General features: G+C 35.5%; 1 protein-coding gene across 18 annotated transcripts in view; it reads right to left on the bottom strand.

Moving 5' to 3' along the window:
- The window catches only part of KLF12 (KLF transcription factor 12), a 591,716-nt gene that overhangs the window by 131,085 nt on the left and 438,350 nt on the right, over positions 1-22,281 (bottom strand). For all 18 annotated transcript variants that reach the window (XR_013355728.1, XR_013355729.1, XM_077855379.1 and 15 more), the window contains one exon: positions 18,422-18,968. Coding sequence is in view for 16 of the 18 variants with exons in the window: in XM_077855379.1 (XP_077711505.1) it covers positions 18,422-18,968 (547 nt within the window). In the remaining 2 variants the exon portion in view is untranslated. The remainder of the gene's footprint in view (positions 1-18,421; positions 18,969-22,281) is intronic.

Genomic DNA, 22,281 nt, shown 5'->3' with positions numbered 1-22,281 from the left:
TTGAGCCAAAAAAGTAGAAGTATTGCTACATTTTTTTTTCTCTGTTTCAATCCAGGATGAAGGATGTGACATTTTATGTCCTAATTTTATGCAAACTCCAAAGAGAAAAATTTGCTTTGTAAAACTGGATTAAAGGTGTTTTCCATTTCAAGTCTCTGTTTGGTAACGCTTTTGTAGGAAATGTAAGAAACTAATGTCTATTAGTTTTACTCAGTCATTAAGGATCATGCACTCTCTGTTTTCTCATTTATTTTTAAAGAGACGTTATTTTGATATTTTGCTAACCCCCCCCCTTCCCCTTGAGATGATAAATCACCTAGTCTCTCAGCGTGCTGGTGAGATCCCTACCCCTGGAAATGGAATCATACTTCCTTTGGCTTCAGGTACATCTGTTACATTGGGGCTCCTTTGCTCAGACCCTTTCCTGAGCTCAGAGATGCAAGCTATGGACAAGGTTTAGAGGGGGAACCCATACAGGCAGGTGGTGCAGTCTCCAGAAATGACTCTGGAAGAAGAAGGCCAAAGTTGTAATTCTGTCTAGAGATAGGCCAGGTGGCATGAGTATTTTGAGAACACTATATAATACATGCTATATTGAGAGAGGGCATAGGAAGCACACACTAGTCTTTTCCGCCTTCTTTAACTTTAAACTGGGTTTACAACTAACTTCGCTATGAAAGTCCATCTAGGTTCTGAGAGAAGAGACAGTTTCTGAAGATAAAGGCTATCATGGAGAATGAGGTCTTGGGTTTTCCTAGGCAAATGCCTTTTAGATTGTGTTATGCTTGAGGTCAGTATGTTTAGGTGTTAAATACAAAGTTTGATATTGTCTTTGAATATGGTAAAAAAAGAAAAATAGATTTTTTTAATGGTAAAAACCACTGACATTTATGTTCGAAATACTTCTAAAATTTATAATGCTCTAATAATATGCATTCTGAACATCATTTATGCTGATTTCCTTAACCAAAGCTGCCAAGTCACCTCCTCAGTACTAAGCATGAGCTGTCCCTGAGGCCAAGCAGTGATCTTGAGAGGCCAGGACGGTTCATTATAATCCATGCAAGTTCACATGCTAATGAGAAAGATCTTCTTTGGTGTCTACCACATTTATATTATCAATTAAATAAGATGTCAGGGGCCAAATTAACTCTTCAGCATTTATATTTCTTTTTCTCTTTCAACCATCTCAAATCTTGAAAATGTTTTCTTCCCACTGTCTCTCACACTCAACAATGTTTGACATGAAAGATAAAATATGAAGAGCCATTCAACACACGATCTGGTGTTTTCTATCTCACACACTTTCTTATAAATGGAGGTAAATTATTTATAGTTTTTCTTTCATGTCATTTTTATTTAAAAAATTCCCCCACAAAAATAGATTTCCATGTCTATTTATTCCCGCAAAAGATTTTTAAAAATTTAACATTTGCAGTATTTCTTTCAGGTCATTAAAAAAACTAAGACATATAAAAAGTTGACTCTTTGTTTTTACTATTTTGTTTCCTTCTTCCATAGTATCCTGGTGTATTTAAGTTTTTAATGCTTTAACTACATATGTATCAATAAACAAGATACAGTTTGCTCTTTTAAAAACTATATGGGTAGCTCAGTGGTTTAGCATCTGCCTTTGGCTTAGGGCGTGATCCCAGGGTCCTGGAATCAAGTCCTGCACCGGGCTCTCAATGGGGAGCCTGCTTCTCCCCCTGCCTATGTCTCTGCCTCTGTCTCTCTCTCTCATGAATAAATTAATTTTAAAAATCCTTAAAAAAAAAAACTGTAAGACCATATTCTACAATTTATTTGCACTTAACATTATATTTGATATTTATTTACATTCCTTCATTTAATAATTTTTCTATAGTCTAAAGTCATTCTGTGTATCTATTCTCTCAAACACAAGGACGCTATAACCACCCAATGAACATTCCCACCTTCCCCATGTTCTTTAATTATAGTTCAGAATTTTGATTCATGTTTCACCACCAAGAGTTAATTAAAATTTATTTCTTTTTGCAGATATGTATCTATACTTTTTTAAAGATTTTTTTTTTTTGAGAGAGAAAGAGAGAGACAGCAAGCAAGAGCATGCACCTGTGAGGAGGAGTACGGGGGTGGCAGACAGAATCCCCCAGCAGACGCCCAGCTGAGCATGGAGCCTGATGTGGGGCTGGACCCCAGGACCTTGAGATCATGACCTCAACCAAAATCAAGAGCCAGGCCACCCAGCTGCCCCTACTTATACTTTTAAAACTAGTTCTAAGCTCACCATTGCTTTTGGTTCTTTTTGTTTTTGTTTTTGTTTTCAAAAGCATATTCTTTAGATCTTTCTGGGAATTTGTGTGGGTGGTAAGCTCTTAGTCAATATATGCCTGAAATAAATTTTATTTTACTGCTGAGCTGAGAAAAGAATTTTAGGACCCCCTCACTCAGTTCTCTGAAGAGACTACTGCATTGCTTTCTGGCATTTGTTATTGTTGACAGTCTTTGTTTTTCTTTAAATTCTTTTGTAGATAAACTGTTTTTATTTATGACTTATGCCTGATAATTTCACTGCTATATGTCTAGATGCAGATTTATTTTTTCTTATCCCTCAATATTCTAAGATTCATGGCTTCCCTAATTTTCCAGAATTCCCAGATAGTTCTCTGACATTGCTTCTCTGAATAACATATTCCATCTACCCCTATTATATAGATGTCCTTTCAGATAAATTTTGGAACACATCGATTCATGTCTTGTATCTTTTCTTCCATGTTTTTGTCAATTACTCCACTTTATGTTGTTTTCTGGGTAAAATTCTCAGTACTGTCTTTCGATTCATACATTCTTCCACTTAACATTCTCAACATGTTGCAGTTGCCAAAGCAACTTGTGGATTATCTACATTTATTTTTCCCTTTGACCTCGACATCCATTTGGGCAAGTTCTATCCATCAGATTTCCATTCCTACTGCCTCTGCACAGGCTTTTAGGAATTCTTGCCTGCCCTCCTATGATAACCCACCAACTTACAAGCTTTATCTGTCTCCATATAGCATCCACTTAATACAGACTTGGCACACAAGAACTCCACCAGAACTCCACCAGAATATAAAGCACTGTGTTCTTTTATATGTCTAAGATTTTACACCTTTTTAAAATAATTGCCTTTCACTACTCCCTACCAATCACTGACCTTTGTGCTCTTTCCTTTGTGACCTATCTTTGTAAGTGTACACTTATCTGTGTTATAGAACTCCTCATAAAAGTTGCTTTGCCTCCTCCATTCACTCAACTATGAGATTCTTCTGGGCATCATCTGTGCATTGTACATGTGGCTGAATCATAAATGTGCACTGAATCAAATGGATAAGTAGTAAATAAAAAGGAAAACCCTGGAGATTTCTGGAATAAGGCAAAAGGTTTTAAAAAATGAAGCCTAAAGTTTTTTTTTAAATAAAAATATTTCGAATGTTCTTATTACTGTTCAGTAACAATACTGGCAGTTCAAGTTTTGTTTTGTTTTTTAGTTTTGATAAAAGAGAAAGAAAACAAATTGGTGCTACAATCATCCCATTTGTTTAAACAATAAATATGAAAAATTTTTCCCCATTTAAATGATTTAACATAGGAAATAAGTTTATAATAAGTCAACTAATTTCATTTAGTTTCTGAAGTGCAACAGTTACAAGGTGGTATCATTTTAAAAATGTGTGTGTGTGTATGTGTGTGTGTGTGTGTGTGTGTGTGTGTGTGTATACAAGAGCTCTCTAAGCAAGCCACCCACTGGCTGAACAGTAATAATATGGCTGATGTTCCTTACTTCTCTGGAATAAGATACAGTATAAATAATCTTATCAAGTAGGATATGAGTCTGTGATGGTTTGTGCTTGTGCCAGTAAGGAAAATTTTACTCTTGATGTTTATCATAATTAGAAAGACAGAGCCCAACAATGAAAAATAGCTATAAACTATTCACTGGCCTATTTAGACGTGTAAACTGAAAAAGCTGTAACCTTCCATTTATATCAGATATACAAAACTATACAGTTAAAACTGGTTTAAGGGCAGCCTGGGTGGCTCAGTGGTTTAGCGCCACTTTCCACCCAGGGTGTGATCCTAGAGACCTGGATCAAGTCCCATGTCGGGCTCCCTGCATGGAGCCTATTTTTCCCTCTGCCTGTGTCTCTGCCTCACTCTCTCTCCTCTCTGTGTATTTTCATGAATAAATTAATAAAATCTTTAAAAAAAAAACTGGTTTAAGTTATAGTTGAAAGGGGGTTTATTTTTTAATTATGAGGGGCTTGTGACGATATTACTATAAAAAATTATCACAAGTGGCCAAGGAAGGAAAGAAATGGGCCTGTTAGTAGTTATTTCACTTGCAAGGCGGATAATGAGATAATAAAACACGTAATTGGAGGTTATACTACCTTGATTACTGTAGATTATACCAATGGGTACAACAATGCCATTAAGCAAGCAGTGCCTCACCAGTTGTGCTCATTTGTAGGATGATAAATGGATTGATTCTATTCTGTTATAACCATGACTTAGAAAACATGTCGGAAAGTATCTGCTCTCTCATATCACGATGCCAATCAATTTTGGATAGCATATAAGGTATTTTACTCTTTGATAAACCTAGTAAGATGAGAACTACAAAAACACAGAAAAGATACTATTTGAGACGGAAAAGAAACAAAACCTGGAAAATGTCAGATCTTACTATGAAGCTATTCCCTGTAACCAAACACATTTTCTGGAATTTATTTTCCAATTTTAAAGAAGGCATTTTGGAACATCTGCTATATAAGCTAGGATAATTCTAAAACTATAATGTTATAATGATTATTAGCTATTGGCTAGTGCTCGGAATTTTATTGAACTCATTAATCTAAGAAAAATAAATATAATTATAACAGTGATAATAAATGCTGGCTGTATTTTTATTTTGTGGTTTCCACTTGTGTTTTTCAGAAAATAACCACTACCTAAATGAGGCAAGATAGAACAGGCATGTCTGTGTTCTATATGTCTGTTGAACCAATTCTCAGCTCAAGAGAGCTCCAGGCAGAGACCAGATATGTCTAAAAATGACATAGATGTCGATCTCTGAAACTCAGTGAACCACAATGTGACAAAATTTCCCTACACCTAGAAATGTTAACCTACAGCTTGAGGCTGTTTTTAGTGTTGCAAGATGCTAGAGAAATAGAAATATGTAATACGGTACCACAAAGCCAGTATTTAGCAACATGGAAATACTTCATGCAATTTATATAGAGAGGCAGATGTAGATACATAAATTTCATATATAACAAATATTAAATCTTGACAAAAAATATATCTAATTTGAGGAAATATGGAATTGGATTAATACTGACAAATTTTCTAAAGAACTAAGGCCCACCTCTTCAAGCATCAAGTCCAAGAATGGCAAATGGCTTTAGAGTATTATGAAATTCTGATTTTATTGAAGGCTCTATCGCTAAGAAGCTGTGCCCTTGTAAGAAGTAGATGAAGTAACATGAGTCTCAGTTTCCTTATCTGTAAACGACAGGCCATAATACCCATACACTGGTTATTGTAAGACTTAAAGATGATATATGTAAAGCACAAAGAATATATGGGCATTCGATAAAGGTTAATTATTTAAATGATTTTTAATAAATATGTGTATAAGATTTATTACATACTTTCTCTGTTGCCTACTTCAAATAGACTGACCATAATTTAACCTTTCTTTCATTACTAATGGTCATTATTTCAAAAGCAATTATTGTGCTGTAATAAAGTATTATCTCCAAGGACTAAAGAGCTGTGTAAGCCTATTTACTCTAATCCCAAAAGACCTTGCTGTGATTTTTCAAGTTCTTATTTTAATAATAATTTTGACACCTTCTTTGTTAGCTGCCACTTTTTGTTCTTAGCCTACCTACTAAAGGGAGTTTCCTAATTTGGGCAGGGGGATGGCATATGAGGATCTTAGAGGGTCTCCAGCATGTGTAGATTGGTAATGCAAAACCAGTAGATCTATTTTCTTATATTAAGGAAAACTATAGAACGTGAAATGCTACAAAATTTTTGTGGCTGCTGGGAAAACATAAAAACATCTAATGAGACATTTCAGGGGACCCAAGTTATAAAAATAAAAAAATTGAGAAATACTCCTCTCGGCTATTTTTCCTTTGCAGTTCTTATTCACTATTTTCTCTCTATGCACAGCTGGAAAATCATATTCACAAAGAATGTAAGAAGTATATCTAAACTAAGAGTTAAAAGGCTTTCTTCTTCAGAGAAAGGACCTCAGATCCTCTCCTGTAAGTAATTCACAATATATATCATGCAAGTGGTATGTGTTTTATAGACTATGCAGTGTGTGTGTGTGTGTGAGTGCATTACAGCCTACAGTTCAGTGAAACCACACTATTCTTCAATCTTTATGCACACTTCATCCTCTGCCCTCATTGTTCACTCTTTTCCTGGTCTGGAATACTTTACTGATACTGAGTAGCAAAATCTTACGCTTCTTTAACTTTCGACCTCAAATGCCACCTACTCTACCTTCATTATAACGTATGACTTCCTCTAGAGTCTAATTCATGTTCTCTGGGGATTTATAACCTAGGTCTCTAGAAGAGTTCCTCTGTTTTAAAGGGCTCTGTGTTTATAGAGGACTGATTTAAAACATCCACTCCTGACAAAGGCCACACCAGAGATGATTAGGGAGCCCTTGAATTTAGCCGGAGAGACAAAAATGCAATCACAAAATTGACAATTCGTTCTAAACACAGAAGATTTGAAACAATTCAGACAGAGCTGTTTCAGATTTGTGCCTGGGTTTGCTTAATATACCTTTAAGATTAGAGATCTGTGGACGGAAACCAAATCTTTGTTTTATGGCTGCAACAAATAGGCCCACCATGGTAAATATGTCATTTATTCTTTCTCACAAAGAGACATTCACTGCCTCATGCAAATAAAAGTAGCATTTTCCTTCTACTTAAGGTTCGTTAGATGAAATTTATGTTTTTAAAATGCACTGCAAACACCAAAATCTGATTGTACCATTATCAGCTTTTAAATCAAAACAGCTTGCTATCTGGTAAGGACAGGAGAACTGGTCGATTTATTTCATAAAACTTTATGTACAAAGAGACAGTGTCTATGAACTTAATGGAGAGAATATAGAGTCTGGAGGGGTAATTTTTATTACAATTTATAGTGGGATTATCCATACTACACAGTTTTCAGATTTTATTGAGATTTTATGGTACTATGATGCTGACGCAGTTAACTACAGTGGGGTAGGAGGTATAATTGTTTCGCCCTGACTTGGGAAGGAAATTGGTGTTACTGTTACAGAAGAAACCTATAGCAGACTCTATTAATTGCCCGAATCCAATCAAAGCCATTATTTATCCTAGTTTCACAGGTAAAATATTTTACCTGAGGGTAAAGGAATAAATATGGACTATAATTTTCACGCAGCAATATCTTTTCATTAAGACATTTTGAAGTTATAAGAATACTTTCACCCACAGGGGTTCAACTCCAGAAACCATTCAAATATAAATCATAGCAAGCATCTAAAATGTACCACCAAACATCATTCTTTAATACTAAGTACTCTGAAATAAAACAAACTTAGAAACAATATAGGCAAGAATGCCAGGGAATTACAGATGGCCCAATGACATAAAATAGTCACAGCTTTAGGAATGGTTTACATTCCTTCTGCAAACACTTAGTGTTCATTGCATACCAAATAGTGGATAAGGCAGTAGAGCAATGATATAGATATTATCATGTAATTACATATTATATATTGAGCCAAATATATTGAGCCTATGTAAATAAATACACATAAAGTTTCATATATATGTGTGTGTGTATATATATATATATATATATATATATATATATATATGAATGAATGAAATAAATTGCCTTATAATGTAGTATGTAGTTTTTGTTTTTTGCCAGAGAAAGAAAGGGTCTTCCAGGAAAAGGAAAATGTGTGGATAAAGGTAGAATTGTCATCATGAAAAGCCATGGAAACTGTATCTAGGACATGAGGTGTATTAGGTAGAAGGGCAACAGACTGGGATAGAAGGGTGGCCGGAGCCAGACTGTGAGGATATGAGGACCCTTGCTGGTTATCATTTTCTGCAGTTTCATCTCCTTTACCATGTAAGAGAAAGATCCTTTCATAGTTAGAGTTTAGATCTATAGGCCAACACTGCCACAGCATTCCTAAGCATCTTATCAAAACACTGGAACTATACCAGACTATATTAATATATTAATTTGTTCATATCTTCAACCAATAAATATTTATTGAGCATTAACTATTATCAGGCACAACACAATGTGTTGGGGAAAAGGCAGCTTCTGAAGCTTACAAGGATTTTGGGAGACAGCAGTATATTTTAATCTAGGAGTGGAGATTTATAACAATGAATAACATACATAAACATACTTTTGTGTTAACATATATAAAACATACAAACAACTACAGTTTCTGTCAACAGAGGAGCTTATCCTTTTTGTAAGTCACCCAAGTCCCATTAATTCTTTCTTTCTCCCTGAGAAACCCAAATATCATGAGATTATCTTTCTAATTCTATCCTGTTTCTACTGAACCTCTTTTTCCCTAAGCCCCTAGCTACTAAGGAGGTAGTTCCTATGATGAATTCTCCAAGTTATTACAATTTCACCAAATTCTATTTTCTGTCTTCCTGAGTTCTTGCTGTGTCCAGAATAACTCTCCATTTACTTTTTATTTTTTCTCTATGACAACTAGCATAATCTGTAAGCACACACGTTGGAATAGATGTTTCCGTTTATCCAGCAAAGACCATAGTTTAAAAAAAAAACTAAGCACAGATACATAGAAAGTAACATTTTATTTCTACTAAATAGAAATCACATGCAAATATACAAGATGGAAAGTGGGACAGGTGGGTAGGAGCTACACTTTTTTTTTTTTCTGGTCCAAATTAAATATAGTCTTTCCTTAAAAAAAAAAAAAAAGTATTTCACATACTAGAGGCCTAAAAATAAAGCAGCTAAGTTAGATTTCAAATTTAGGTTCAAGTTTTACTTAAAGGGGGCATATTCATTGTCTTCCCTCACAGCCTTAAGCTACTTGGGAAAATCTGGGAGCCGTCAGAGTAACTGGAGTATAGACTCTTGCATTGCTTTAAAATTCTACCACTAGGTGGCAGTACAAAGACTGTCATTTTCAACATAAGTGGCTTAGTTCCATAATATATTAGGTCTAGGATAGATGATCTGGTGAAATACGGAGGAGAAAAGAGAAAAAGGAATCAAGAGTCAGAAGTAGGTAGAATGGTGAGGGGTGGTGGGAGATAGAGAAGGCCAACTAGGAAGAGGGAGAAGATTTGTAAATGGAAGCAAGGTGAAGAGTGAGAAGGTAAAGAAAAAAGGTGGTGCCAAGGTGGATACTTTGAGAGGGAGGCGCAGGAAGGAGAAGGAAAGGGGAAGGGGCTGAAGCAGAGGTGAGAAATCCAATGGAGTATTTTTCAAATTTTCTGGACAGGAACCACAGAAATGCATATTTCAATATGACTCAGTACACACTCTGTCTCTGTCTCTCTCTTTCACAGTACCACATCTGCATGATGTAAATAGTTTACTGAACAAAAGTTTCACGATATAATACTTATTTGGGTGATATGCTCTGAAAAAGTCTCCATTTTATTTAATTTCTTTAAAACTGCCCATTTTGACCTATCAAATTGATGTCAAGATTCATCAACAGCAAAAGACCCAGAGTATGAACAATAAATATTTTTTCAGCATACTGTAAACTAGAGCTAGCTTTTAAGAGTTTTATTTTAAAAATCTCCACTGGGAGCAGAGGATATTTTTGGCCATATGATCAGTTCAATAAACATTTGTCGAATAAATGAATTAATAGATAGAAGGAAAAAAATGGTAGAGCCACCCAGTCGTGGAAAATACAACTGGCCAATGATCAGGGTAGCATTTCCTCCATATAAAAGGTGGCTGGAAAAAAAAAAAAAGTATATGATTATTACTCTGTAAACTGGTAGCTCTTCTTTTATTTATTAGACAAATATCAACTTGTTCTTTCCTAAAGAACACAAAGTAGAATACCAGTTAATCAAACTCTCCATTAACAATGGAAAATAGGCAAAGAGAAAGAGCTGAGAAAATATAGTTTGGAACAGAAAAAGAAGAGGGAATAAAAACAAATAGGGAAGAGAAAGCACAGCCAGAGAGTTGTAAACAATTAAAAGGCCAATTTAAAATAGTGCTGGCAATGATTCCAAGACCAAGTTTCCCTCTTGGATCTTAGTCTTCCTTCTTTCATTTGTTCCTACAGGTCTTAAGAGTCATTGGATAAAATGCTCATTTGATATGCAGACACGTTTAGATACACAGATGATAGATTTCTGAAGGTCTCTTGCAATGAGTATATACATACAAATATCATCAAAATAATTCTATAAATACCTACAATCTAATACGTAGAGTAAGAATTTTCTTTAGCATAATAGCACTTGTACTATGTGAAATTAGAAGCTTTATACTTAAGTAAAAGTTATATTTTCATATTTATTATATATGATAACTTCGTATTTCTCAGGAAAGAAAGGTATCTTATTTCAAAATCTAATACGTAATGTTCAATGTATTAAATCGAATTTCTCAGGTGTGGTAAAAAATAAATGCAACAACTACATCACACTACTTATTAGCAAAACATCACATTTAAGCATATACTTATTTAAACACAAATCCAATCTTCTTATTATAGGAGGAACATTTCCAACAAGTTAAAATGGTATGGCGGCTAATCATTTACAACAGAATGAATATAGAAACCATTTTGTTAAACTTTGGCTTTAACTACCTTCTCTAATAAATAGATTTTTCTCATCTAGATCTTCACCTCCTTAAGTAATAAGGTCTACCTCTGAGTGAAGTATCATCTCTCTTTCAATGTGGATTCTATCTACTGTCTTTATTTTCTCCTTTTTCTCTTCTTTTGTGCTTTGTACTTTCATTTAATATTTAATTTTGTGCAGGGGGAAGAGCCAATTAAACTCACTCTTTGACATTTTACAAAATACAAGGAGCTTACCTAGAAATTTCTCTCTTTTGCTAATTCTCTTAGCACAATATAGACAATTTCTATCTCCTGTCTGAGCCAGTTATTATCATTAAATCTTAGAGCTAAACCAGTCTATGCCAGCTGAAGCAGAGAAATGAACAGATTGCAGGTATTTTGAATAAACAAGTACCTAAGAAGCCAGTGTTTTGGAGGAAGCTATTCTAACTTTTGTGCATGCCCTGAAGTGAAAATATACCCATCAATTTCTATTCCGTTGCAAATCATGTAAACATGAACAACAAATGACCCATGCAGCTCCATAAAATATTCTGAATTCTTACTTAAACTCAATTTCTCACTAATATTAGCTGACTGCCTCTATCATTCTTTTAACAGGCTCCTGCTTTTGCTTTACACTGGTAGTAGTGAAGCCCTCAAGGCCTATCAAAGTCTGTATTTAAGAAGAATAAACCAAAAATCATCAACAATCTAGTCCCACATCCCAAAAGGCAGCATTAAAAAAAATCATAATAAAAGCACATAAGTAACTAAATGGTTTGTCAATAAAAACCAAATGGAGATCTAGAAGCTGAACTATATCCAGAAGTCCTCATAATTAAGCATAAGTAGAACAAATTTACCAAAGGAAGCTATAGGAGCTCAATCACTCAAGAAGTAAAGACAATCCTACACATAAGTAGAGGTCAGCTGCCTGGGACAATTCTGGTCGTATGGATAGATGACATGAGGATTCCACTGAATTGGTGAACTACAAGAGGACAGGCCTGTGTAAGGTAGACAGAGGAAGTAAGTCCATAAGAGAAAGGACGTCACCTGAAATAAGACGTCCTTAACATCAACAAGTGAGAGAGTTGACAGCAGAAGACAATGGATGTAGCAGAGATCTAGAAATGGGGAGTTTCACTGGAGCAACACTATAGCCACATTCAATGGTCAGGAAGAACCAGAGCTAGAGTCATACTCTCCAACCAGCTTTGCAGCAATCACTGCAATGACCACATTTCCTTTCACAAATAGAAATGGCACAGGACTAAAAATACACTTGTGGCTTCTTCCTGTTGGCTGCTGAGAAAAGCAACAGCCTGTAGGGAAGAAAATGGGGTGTGAGTATTTCAAATTTGCCCACGACCACATCCCTTGAAACTCTTGAATGAGTGCTATGAAAATAAGGTATATTTTTGGAAGATTCTTCACTTCATCTAAATATAATTAAAAAAATAAAAAAACCCAAAACAGTCTTAAAAAAGACGACCAAAGGAATTACATGCCCAAATGGGGTTGGTTTCTTAACAGCAGTATCAACATGCTCTAGTCAGAGATATCTTGGGGGGAAAAGTACTTTCTACTCTTAGATCTAATAGCATAATTGTTTTAAGTCAGGAATAATGTGCTCATAACCCTTAATGAGTTGTTTTTCAAGCATGACACCATTACAATAAAGAGTCTTAACTCAATAAACATGTTTTATACAATTCTGGTAGACCAGGCTGTTGGGATTGATTTTTCATGGAAGAAAATGTGTCTGCAGAGGAAACTGGAGCTGAACTCCAGCCCTCTAGGCAATCTATCTCATGCGGGTTCACATGGACAGAACAGGCTCGTGGTCAAGGAAATCCCCACCTTGCTGCATCGGGCTTTTTTAGTTCTATTATTCCAAAGCTGCTGATACATCATGCACTTGCCTGAGCCTCATTCCTAGGCATCGAGGTGTTATTACCTGTTCCTTCATCTACATGGAGAGAGGACCAGCTCAAGCATGGGAGGGAGGAGATGCATCCATTTATTTTTTTTCTAGCTCATTAGCTGGGTTTTCACAGACTGGTTACTGTGTTGCTCTTTAAGTATTTTGAATTTCCAAAATGTAACATTCAGTAATACTCAGATTTAAAAAATAGTTAGGGTTTATATTTTGTTCTGAACTATTCTATACCTTCCACTAGGTGATAAATGAGAAATGTTTGCTCTTATATTAATTATATTAGTTCTGGTATCATTTTTATAATTCTTAGTGGATTCAAATTTCACTGAACTTTCGTTTGTTTGCTTTTCATTGTCAACCCTACATCATTATCTCCTGATTTTGTATTTCCTTTCACTTTCCATTGTGTATCTTTTCTTTCCTAAAAACTTTGTCAATCTGGTAAATTGACTTTAGAATTCAGATTAATTACTGCAAGATGCAGGTTACTTCCACAGTATAATATAAGCAACTAACATGCAATTAAAGACTTTGCCTCTATAGTTCTTCCTTCCCTAGAATTACCCATTTTCAACTCTCTATTGGATTATTTTTGAGAGCATATCTCCCTCTTTTTAAAATCCCTCCCTTGAGGAACACCTGGGTGACACAGTGGTTGAGTGTCTGCCTTTGGCTCAGGGCGTGATCCCAGGGTCCTGGGATCGAATCCTGCATCGGGTTCCCAGCAGAAAGCCTGACTCTTCCTCTGCCTATCTCTGCCTCTTTCTCTTTGCCTCTCATGAATAAATAAAATCTTAAATAAGGGGGATCCCTGGGTGGCTCAGCGGTTTTGCGCCTGCCTTTGGCCCAGGGCGCGATCCTGGAGTCCCAGGATCGAGTCCCATGTCAGGCTCCCGGCATGGAGCCTGCTTCTCCCTCCTCCTGTGTCTCTGCCTCTTTCTCTCTCTCTCTCTCTCTCTCTCTCCGTCTATCATAAATAAATAAATAAATCTTAAAAAAATCTTAAATAAATACATAAAATAAAATAAATCCCTCCCTTGAGACCCTAAAAAGTCTCTCTAGCTGTCAATCCATTTCTTTACAACTTCTCCTGCAGAGCTATTCCAAAGAGCTGTCTAGACTTTCGGGCTTCCCCTTCTCACCTCCCATCTGAACTTGAACTCATTTCAGTCTTTTGTCCCCACCACTCCACTGACACACTGTCAGTGTCACCAATGAACTCCACCTTTGCCAAATACCCATTCTCAGTCCTCATTAAGTAGTGATTCAGTGATTCTTGCAAAAGGAAGAATGTAAAAGGTAGTCATGTCACTTTCCTGCTCAAAGGCCTAGTTCCAGTGGCTTCCCACCATATTTAGGAAAAAACCAAGGAACTTACCATGTTGTCTGAGGCCATACATGATCTGGCACTACTCACCCCTCTGGTCCCCCATCCACAGCTTTCCCATCGCCCATTCCCCTCCTGTTGCACCAGCTGCCTCATAGCTCTTCTCACACCAGCCATGCATCTTCATGCCTTGGGGTCTTTGAACTTTCAGTTCTCCCTTTCCGTAAAGGTCCTCCTCAGGTATCATTATCAGAGCTTACATTTCAGATAGGCCAGAATGTATCTAAAACTATGCTCCTCTCTTCTGACTTCCCATCCCCCTATCATGGCTTATTTTTCTTCACAGCTCTTAAACCATCTGACATAAATTATTTGCTTCTTGCACTAGAAAGTAAGGTCCATTACAGCAGGCACTTGGCTCATCTTGGAGCCTCAATTCTCAGAATTTTACGTGGCATCTAATGTGTCCACAGGACGGAAGGAAGGAAGGAAAGAGACAATCCTAAATTTACCTTTATCAAGGCAGTAACAAACCAAGAACAATTCTGCCTATGATTTATTATGACCTTTATGCTGCTCTGTCACTAAGTATCTGTAAAAACTAATGAAAATCTCCTGGGAAATCTACCAAAAACTTCCCTAGGAATGAAATTCCTTTATGAGGTCAAATGATCCCATTAGGGTCTTGTTTATAAATAATATGTCTCAGATTACAGAGTAACAAAACTTGGGCCAGATCCGCCCATCGGCTGTTCCCTCTACAAAGAGAACTCCCATTCCTTAGCAAACCACTTTGGGGGCTAACTACCACTTTGTCCTTCTGGTATCAAGAGAGAAAGTGTCTTCCCTGGGAGATCTTCTCTGACATCCTCCCTCTTGTAGCTCTAGTCTAAATTCTGTTTGTTTGCTATATGTTCTAAAATATCACGCTGCTTTTCTTCAGATCACATATCACATTCAAAGCTGAACTGAGATACATCAGTGGCCCAGGGCTAGCTAACAGCTTGCCATTCCTTTAGACCAATCTTCTTTAAATACTTGGATGGGCTGAGTTTTTATCCTTCCTGGAAAGTTTTCTCACTTCTTTTGTTGTTTAGTCAAGCATACTCATGTGGACGTTTCACCCTATCACATCCTCAAACCCTAACTACCCTCTCTGAGCATCATGGTGGAAACATGTCCAACCATATAGAATACCCACTGTGAAAATACTTTCCACAAATACAACTTTCTCTGTCTGCAATTATAATTAAAGTCTCTCCCCTGGGCAAATCCATGAGTAGTCTATGTTTTAATCCAACTTAAGCACAGAATATCTACAATGATCAACTAATTACATGATTTTTTAAAATTTAATGTCCATACTTCCCAGTAGAATAGAAGCACTCTGAGATAGAAACAGCATCTGTTTTATTCAACACTGTAACTATAGTGCCAATAAAATACTTATTACATGACAAATGCTCAATAAATACTTGAATGGACAAATGACTCAATTCATAGGATACATCATCTTAAAATGTGGATAGGTACATTCACAGGTCTTTGTGTAACATGACAGATAAGGTCTACCAGAGACCAGATGTGTTACAACAACTTTAAAAATAATTAGCCAGTACAATCATCTGCATTTATAGGAGTTAGTTTTGTAATTTTATTACTAGCAACTTGAAAATCCAACTCTCCTATCATATTTTCTTTTGCTTATCCATACCAGATATACAAGTCCTACTGAGAATGGACTCGGGGCTCCTTTTACCACTTGGCCATTTCATTGTTGGCCTAGTGCCCAGCTACATATGTGCAAAACAAAGACTTGAAGAATTACTGAAATGCCCTTTCTTTTATTCATTCTGTGAGGTAGGCAGCCCTCCTCCACTAGACACCTTTACCATCATCTAATTAATCAGTTAAACAATAAAAAAAAACTTATAAAATGCTATAGCAATATCTGTATAATACGGTGATTATAAAAACTTAATACAAACTAATAAAAATAGAAAATATGGGATGTTTCCAGACAATTTCTCATAGTAAACTCTCATCCCTTATAATTTTTAGTAACAACTTTGAGAAGCATTTCTATACTAACTGCTTGGGAGTGGTTTTTCATTTGTAAATTCAGTATGTTTTTTTTCTTCCAACTTTGTTTTTATAAGACAGAGAAAAAATTTCTGAACCTTACTGCTTCAAGTATTTCGGGGAGGAGGTAAATAATAATAGATAATTGCAAACATCTTATCGAGAGTTGATTAACTAGACATTAAGCTCTTACTTAATCTCCTCAATAATTTTCAAGGATAGGTCATGTTATTATACCCTATTTAATCGTTGAAGAAAATTTCCCAATTGAAAGCTGTAAGTGAAGGCACTAAGACTCTCAGATTCCTGATCCTGAATCTCCTGCTCCTAATGTCCACATCACAGTCTAACGGATTTATGATTACATCAATTTTTATTCTTGGCATGAGAAAACTGCTGAGTAAAAAACATGGCATGAAACTCACAAATACACTTGAGAGCAAATTACTGCATGAGTCGTAACAAAGTTCTTCATAGAGACAGAGTTTCCAGAAAATTAAATTTTGGCAATATACTCTCTATACCAATTGCCTTAAATAAAACTAACCTCTCCCATAAAAGGATAATGTCAGATAAAAGAGATATCTCTTTTGTTGCTTTCATTAGTGTATCAAAATTAAAAAAAAAAAAAAAAAAGACATGAACAACATGAAAATCTGCATCAATCATCTTCAGAATTAAAGCACGGTTTTCATTAAGGGGTATGATACAAGGACTGGATTCTATGATATACACATACACACATAAAGTAATGGAATATGGAAGGTTCTATTTTTGCTCTTTGTTAATTCTTAATTCTTAAAAAAATTTGTAAACACATCTTTACAAAAAATTTGTACACATCTAAACAAAATACAAAAGAGAATAAATATCTAATGTGGCCTTCAGTTGTATTATTATTCAAATTGGTTACCTCCTTTTGATCAGAGATATTAGTAACATCAAGGGATTCAAATGAAGTAAAATCCGGAAGACCTCATACCTCTTTTTCTTCTTCCTATTCCCTAAGATAGGACTAGTTCCTGGCCTTTGCCCATAGCAATACAAAACACAGAGGTCGCCATGTTAGGCCCAGAATGGCTGTGATCTAAAATCTTTGAGTGCTGTGAATCATGTGATTTTTTTTCACTTGGTAATATTGAGAAGGTAAAATTCATTTTGTCTGCTATGAAGAAACTTGATGCAGATAAAACTTGCCAAAGATGAATGCACAATTTTGTAGTGTATGTTTGCAAAAATTTCTCTAACTTCACAATCAACTGTTATTTCTATGCATTGAATCCTACCTTATGCAAGAATTATAATAATCCACGTTTACCAGCATTTTATGAGAAGGTAGTGTTTATATATTCATCAATCATATTTTAATTATGAGCCTGAATAGTAATATCATTTCAAAGCAAAAAGCAATACAACGTAAGTCTTAAATCCTCATCATTTCTTGGCCCTAAAAACAAAATACATACATATGTGTTTAGTTTTAGAAGAAATGAATCAATGACTATGGGCATTTTATATTTCTATAGAAGGGTGGCTTATTTTTTAGATTCATGATAAAGGAAGAAAAAAATCAACAGCAAGATGCTACTTTAATTCCTTTTAGTAAAAATTGGGAAATAATAAGAGATTAGAAGTAGGAAAGCAACTTCATGATCAACTGCATAACCGCCATATATAATTAGGTAACTAGGTATTATTAAGTAGAGTTACATAGCAAAGTATCTTCCTGCCTTCCACATGCTAGAAGAGAATTTTAACACTGCATTTTGAAAAATTCCATCATATTGAGTCATACTGTTTAAAATGACAATATACTAAGATAAGAACTCATGCTACATCAGGCTTTTGAAATCAAACACCTACCTCTAGAATTATTTTAATGGCAACTCAACTTACAAGCAGTCATGCTAAATATTTGAGCATCTGAGGTAAACATTTTTGCCAATTAAGACTTTTGAATTCTAACATTAAATGACTTGATACGTAAAAAAAGAGACCAACAAACATTGAAGCAAATACCAATGGAAACAAGCAGTTAGTTCCTACTCAATCGTGCTGATCAGCTGGTGTGTCTGTGTTGTTGTGCATAGAACTTTGGATGTAGTGTACTTTCATACAATTTACGGGCAGCTCACTGAATAAAGGAATAGTTACCTCTAGCGCTGAAATAAATTAAGGCTTCACCTGTGTCCCTTACCTTTGCCATGGCTTCTCCCATCCTCCAAAAGCGGCACAACGATAGTGTTGTTCACATTTCCAGGTGACCGCACAGCTGTGTAGACAACAGGCACCGACTGTACCACCACAGGGATGCGGTGAACGTGACTCAGTTTGTTAGACTGTAAATTCATGGGACTTGAAGGCGGTACAGGATGGATAATGTGCAAAAACTGCTGGCCTCCCACCCCAGAGGCGGAGGCTACGAGGGGCCCTGGAGTTAATACTGTTGACGAAGATGATGCTGAAGATACTGATGTTATAACGGTCGGGGAGGAGGCTGGACGACTAGACGACGATGAGGAGGTTGAAGTAGAAGAAGGTGAGGAGGCGGATGCTGTCATGGAAACCGGGGAGGATGAAACGGCTGTGGGGGATGTCCTGGCTTTGTTGATTGACAAGTCCACTGGCTCAGTTTGTGTTTGGAAGTGATCTACAGATAATGAGTCCTCCGGGGGCTCCCCTTTCACATTATTTAGCAACAGGGGAACAGCTTCCATATCGGGGTAGTTGTGGACGTTTGGAGACTGTGGGGAGAAAAGGGGACACATGTTGATCTTTGTTAATCACATATTTAATAGATGCAGTATTTATGAATGGGGTGCTTATTAATTTTTCTTCTATTGCCACGAGACATTACTCATTCCCCAAATAGTAGAAGAATTTCTCGGTGACAGTCATTGTGATTGGAATTGAGAGTACTAAAGTACGGAATAGTATAAGACAAGGCCTCTGCTAGAAATACATTTTCATCCTACTGGGGAGAGACAGACACAGTTGTTCAAATCCAGTGAAACAAGCACTCCATGGAGGAGAAAAGAGGCCTAAGAACCCCAAAGTTAATGTCAATTTTATATAAAATCTCTAAAAGACAAGGGCAGGATGCAAAGCATTGCCTACTTAAAACTGTATAAGTGCAACAGCTTATTTAAAATAACAACTATTTTAATTAAATAAAGGCATTCATGTTGTTGGCTTGAACCATCCTGCATTTATGAGTCTCACTCTCCTCAGTTATAAAGCAATGGGAATTTTGATTAAACTTAAAAATGCTTCCCAGCTCTATAATTCTACAATTCCATGATTCTAACTCTTACTCAACACTATCATAATCTGGAGGCATAAAATCACCTGGCAACAATACTGGAAAAATCACTGCGTTTCAACTTTTGTATATGGCACAAGAGCTCCCATACCATTTTCATGAACAGCACTGAAAAGGGGCACAATTGCTGAATTATTAAATATTAAATATTTTCTAACAGTTGGGTTATGTTTTAACTTAGTGACATTTTTTTTTCTCAAAATAATGTACGCAACTGCTACAACAAACATTTTAGGAAATAATTGTAGAAAACACTTACTCTGGAAGTTTTAAATTGTTTATGAAAATTTATTTAAAGATAATTTTGTACATGTTCATTTTTAATCTTTTTAGTTTTAATGAGCAAATTTTAAATAATAATAATAATAAATTCAAGATTCTACCCAAACTAATGGACTCAGTATTTTATTATTGGACATGAATATAATTTATCATTATACTTATTCACTCATAAATTCAACAAGTGTTCATTGAATACCCACCTCCAAGGCCATTTTAAAATGGCCTAACAATTCTATTAGCATGTGTCATGCTAGCCTTACCAGAGAAAATTAGACTGTGACAAGATTATTTGGGTTATATCTAATTTGGCCAGGCTAACATAGGCACTGATGTTCTATTGTATGAAGACCAAAAACTGTTTTTCAGCTTCATTATGGTATCAGAACAACAATGTCTAAAATTATATTAAATTGGTTCATTTCATTCTCTGTTTAATAAAAGATCTTGGTTTTCTATTCCCCCCCTAAAATCTGAGCATACACTTAAAGGAACAAAACATGTTTCTTAAAACCTTTCTTTATAGAATATAAATTATAGCTCCATTCAAAACATACAATAGGCAGTAGTGCAAGGGAATTCTATTCAACAAGATAATAAGTCAACAATGGTACCAGATCAACTAAAAAGGGAAATGGGTTGATGTTTTACTGTTTTCTTGTTTCTAAGCTAAGATGGTTACTTACCCACAAAAAAAGAAGAGAATTAGAAAATATAAAAATAAACCATCCAAAATATCTACTGCATGAAATTCTCAGTGCCAAGATTTCATTCTGTGTGTTGAAACTGAGAAACAACTCTTTAAATCTCAGACATTAAGAAACAAAAAACCCCCACAAATACCATAAACTGAGCTACTTTTAAAAAAGCTATTAACATTATCTACTCTTTTAACTAGAACAGTATTTCAGTTGATTCCCAGCATTATCATTTAATTCCTTTTTAGAATATAAGACATTCTTATTAGTATGTTATACCCACACAGAAATTCTTTATTGAGGCTGCCTTCATAAAATATCCCAAATGGTTTGTCATTAAAATTATAAAATATGTCATTAAGCACATGTTATGAAACACTGTTTGACTTCAAATACAGTCTTGATTGGTTTCTCTATTCTTACTGTATTAGATACATGCAGAATTCTCAATTTTGGAAATAGTGATCATTCTATCTAGTTAGACACAAGGTCTCTACATAGGTTTACAAAACCAGGGCTGAGGTGTAAGTCGTCATCACTGTAGAAACATTTCATAATGTAAACAAAAGACTACTTTAATGGATTATGACAATACAGGAGGTAATAAATATGGAGCTTATTTATAGAGATGGCTTATGAGACATCAAGTGTCACTGAGCTTCGCGAATAACTTCAACTTTTCTAGATTATGAACAGGAGTCCACCTTTTGTACGTAGTTGTTTAATTCCTAAGAAAAATATTCATTCCTTAAGCTGTTTTATAACAACAGAAGAAGACTGTTCCTCTTATAATTCTGTTGCAAATACAAGGAAAGCTATGAAGGACCAAATATTAAGAGTCCCTAGGTGTTTTCAAATACACAAAAACTACTTAACTTAAACCAAAATACAGATAAACCAAAATACAGAAAATGATCACAAAAATTAGCAAGAATAAACCAAACTCTTGGACTACACACATTGTCTTTGGAACCTTGGACACATTATGTATGAATTTATAAGCATCACCATTGCAGAGCACTTCTTGGTTCCTTCTTCATCTGCAGCAGGTGAAATGCAGCCAGTATGAACCCAAACAATGCCTCATCAGTATAAAGAGAACAACATCTTTATTGTACCATTTACCTGTTTACAGTAGTGACATAATATTATATCCTCACAGCCCATATGTATCTCTTCTACTGGGATGTGGCAGGTAAAGCCACACTGTAGTTTCTGGCTACACATACATATATGGAAGCTAGCAATACTACCTAAATACGGTTTTAAAACATCTATGGCATACTTTTGCTCCTGTTTTAGGAAAGAGAAGAGACCTGAAAGACTGATCCTGAAATCATCATTTGGAATTCATTTTCTTACTTTCAGAAAGGTGAAAATTGAAATGCACTGATTCTGAGGTAAGAATCCATAAATACATAGCTGCAGTGAGGTGATGGGAACAGAGCAGAGAGCCAAAAGTGACAATGAAAGCTCTGAGAGACCAAGTAACACACCAAAAGAGAAGTACTTGGAGCAGCTAGAAATTATATAAAAGGACTACAAAAACACATGAGACATATTGTGGGTTTAGCTCCAGACCATGGCAATAAAGTGAATGTTGCAATAGAGCATGACAAGTGAATTTTTTCCAGCATACAACAGTTATATTTCCACTTCAACTGTAGTCTATCAAGTGTACAATAACATTGTGTCTAAAAAAACAAGGTACATACCTTAATTTAAAAATACTTTATTGATTTAAAAAAAATGCTAACC

Source organism: Canis aureus, chromosome 17 (assembly GCF_053574225.1).
Source record: "Canis aureus isolate CA01 chromosome 17, VMU_Caureus_v.1.0, whole genome shotgun sequence".
Taxonomy (NCBI): Eukaryota; Metazoa; Chordata; class Mammalia; order Carnivora; family Canidae; genus Canis; species Canis aureus.
The sequence above is the reverse complement of the archived record's forward strand: the minus strand, read 5'-3'. Positions and strand labels throughout refer to the sequence as shown.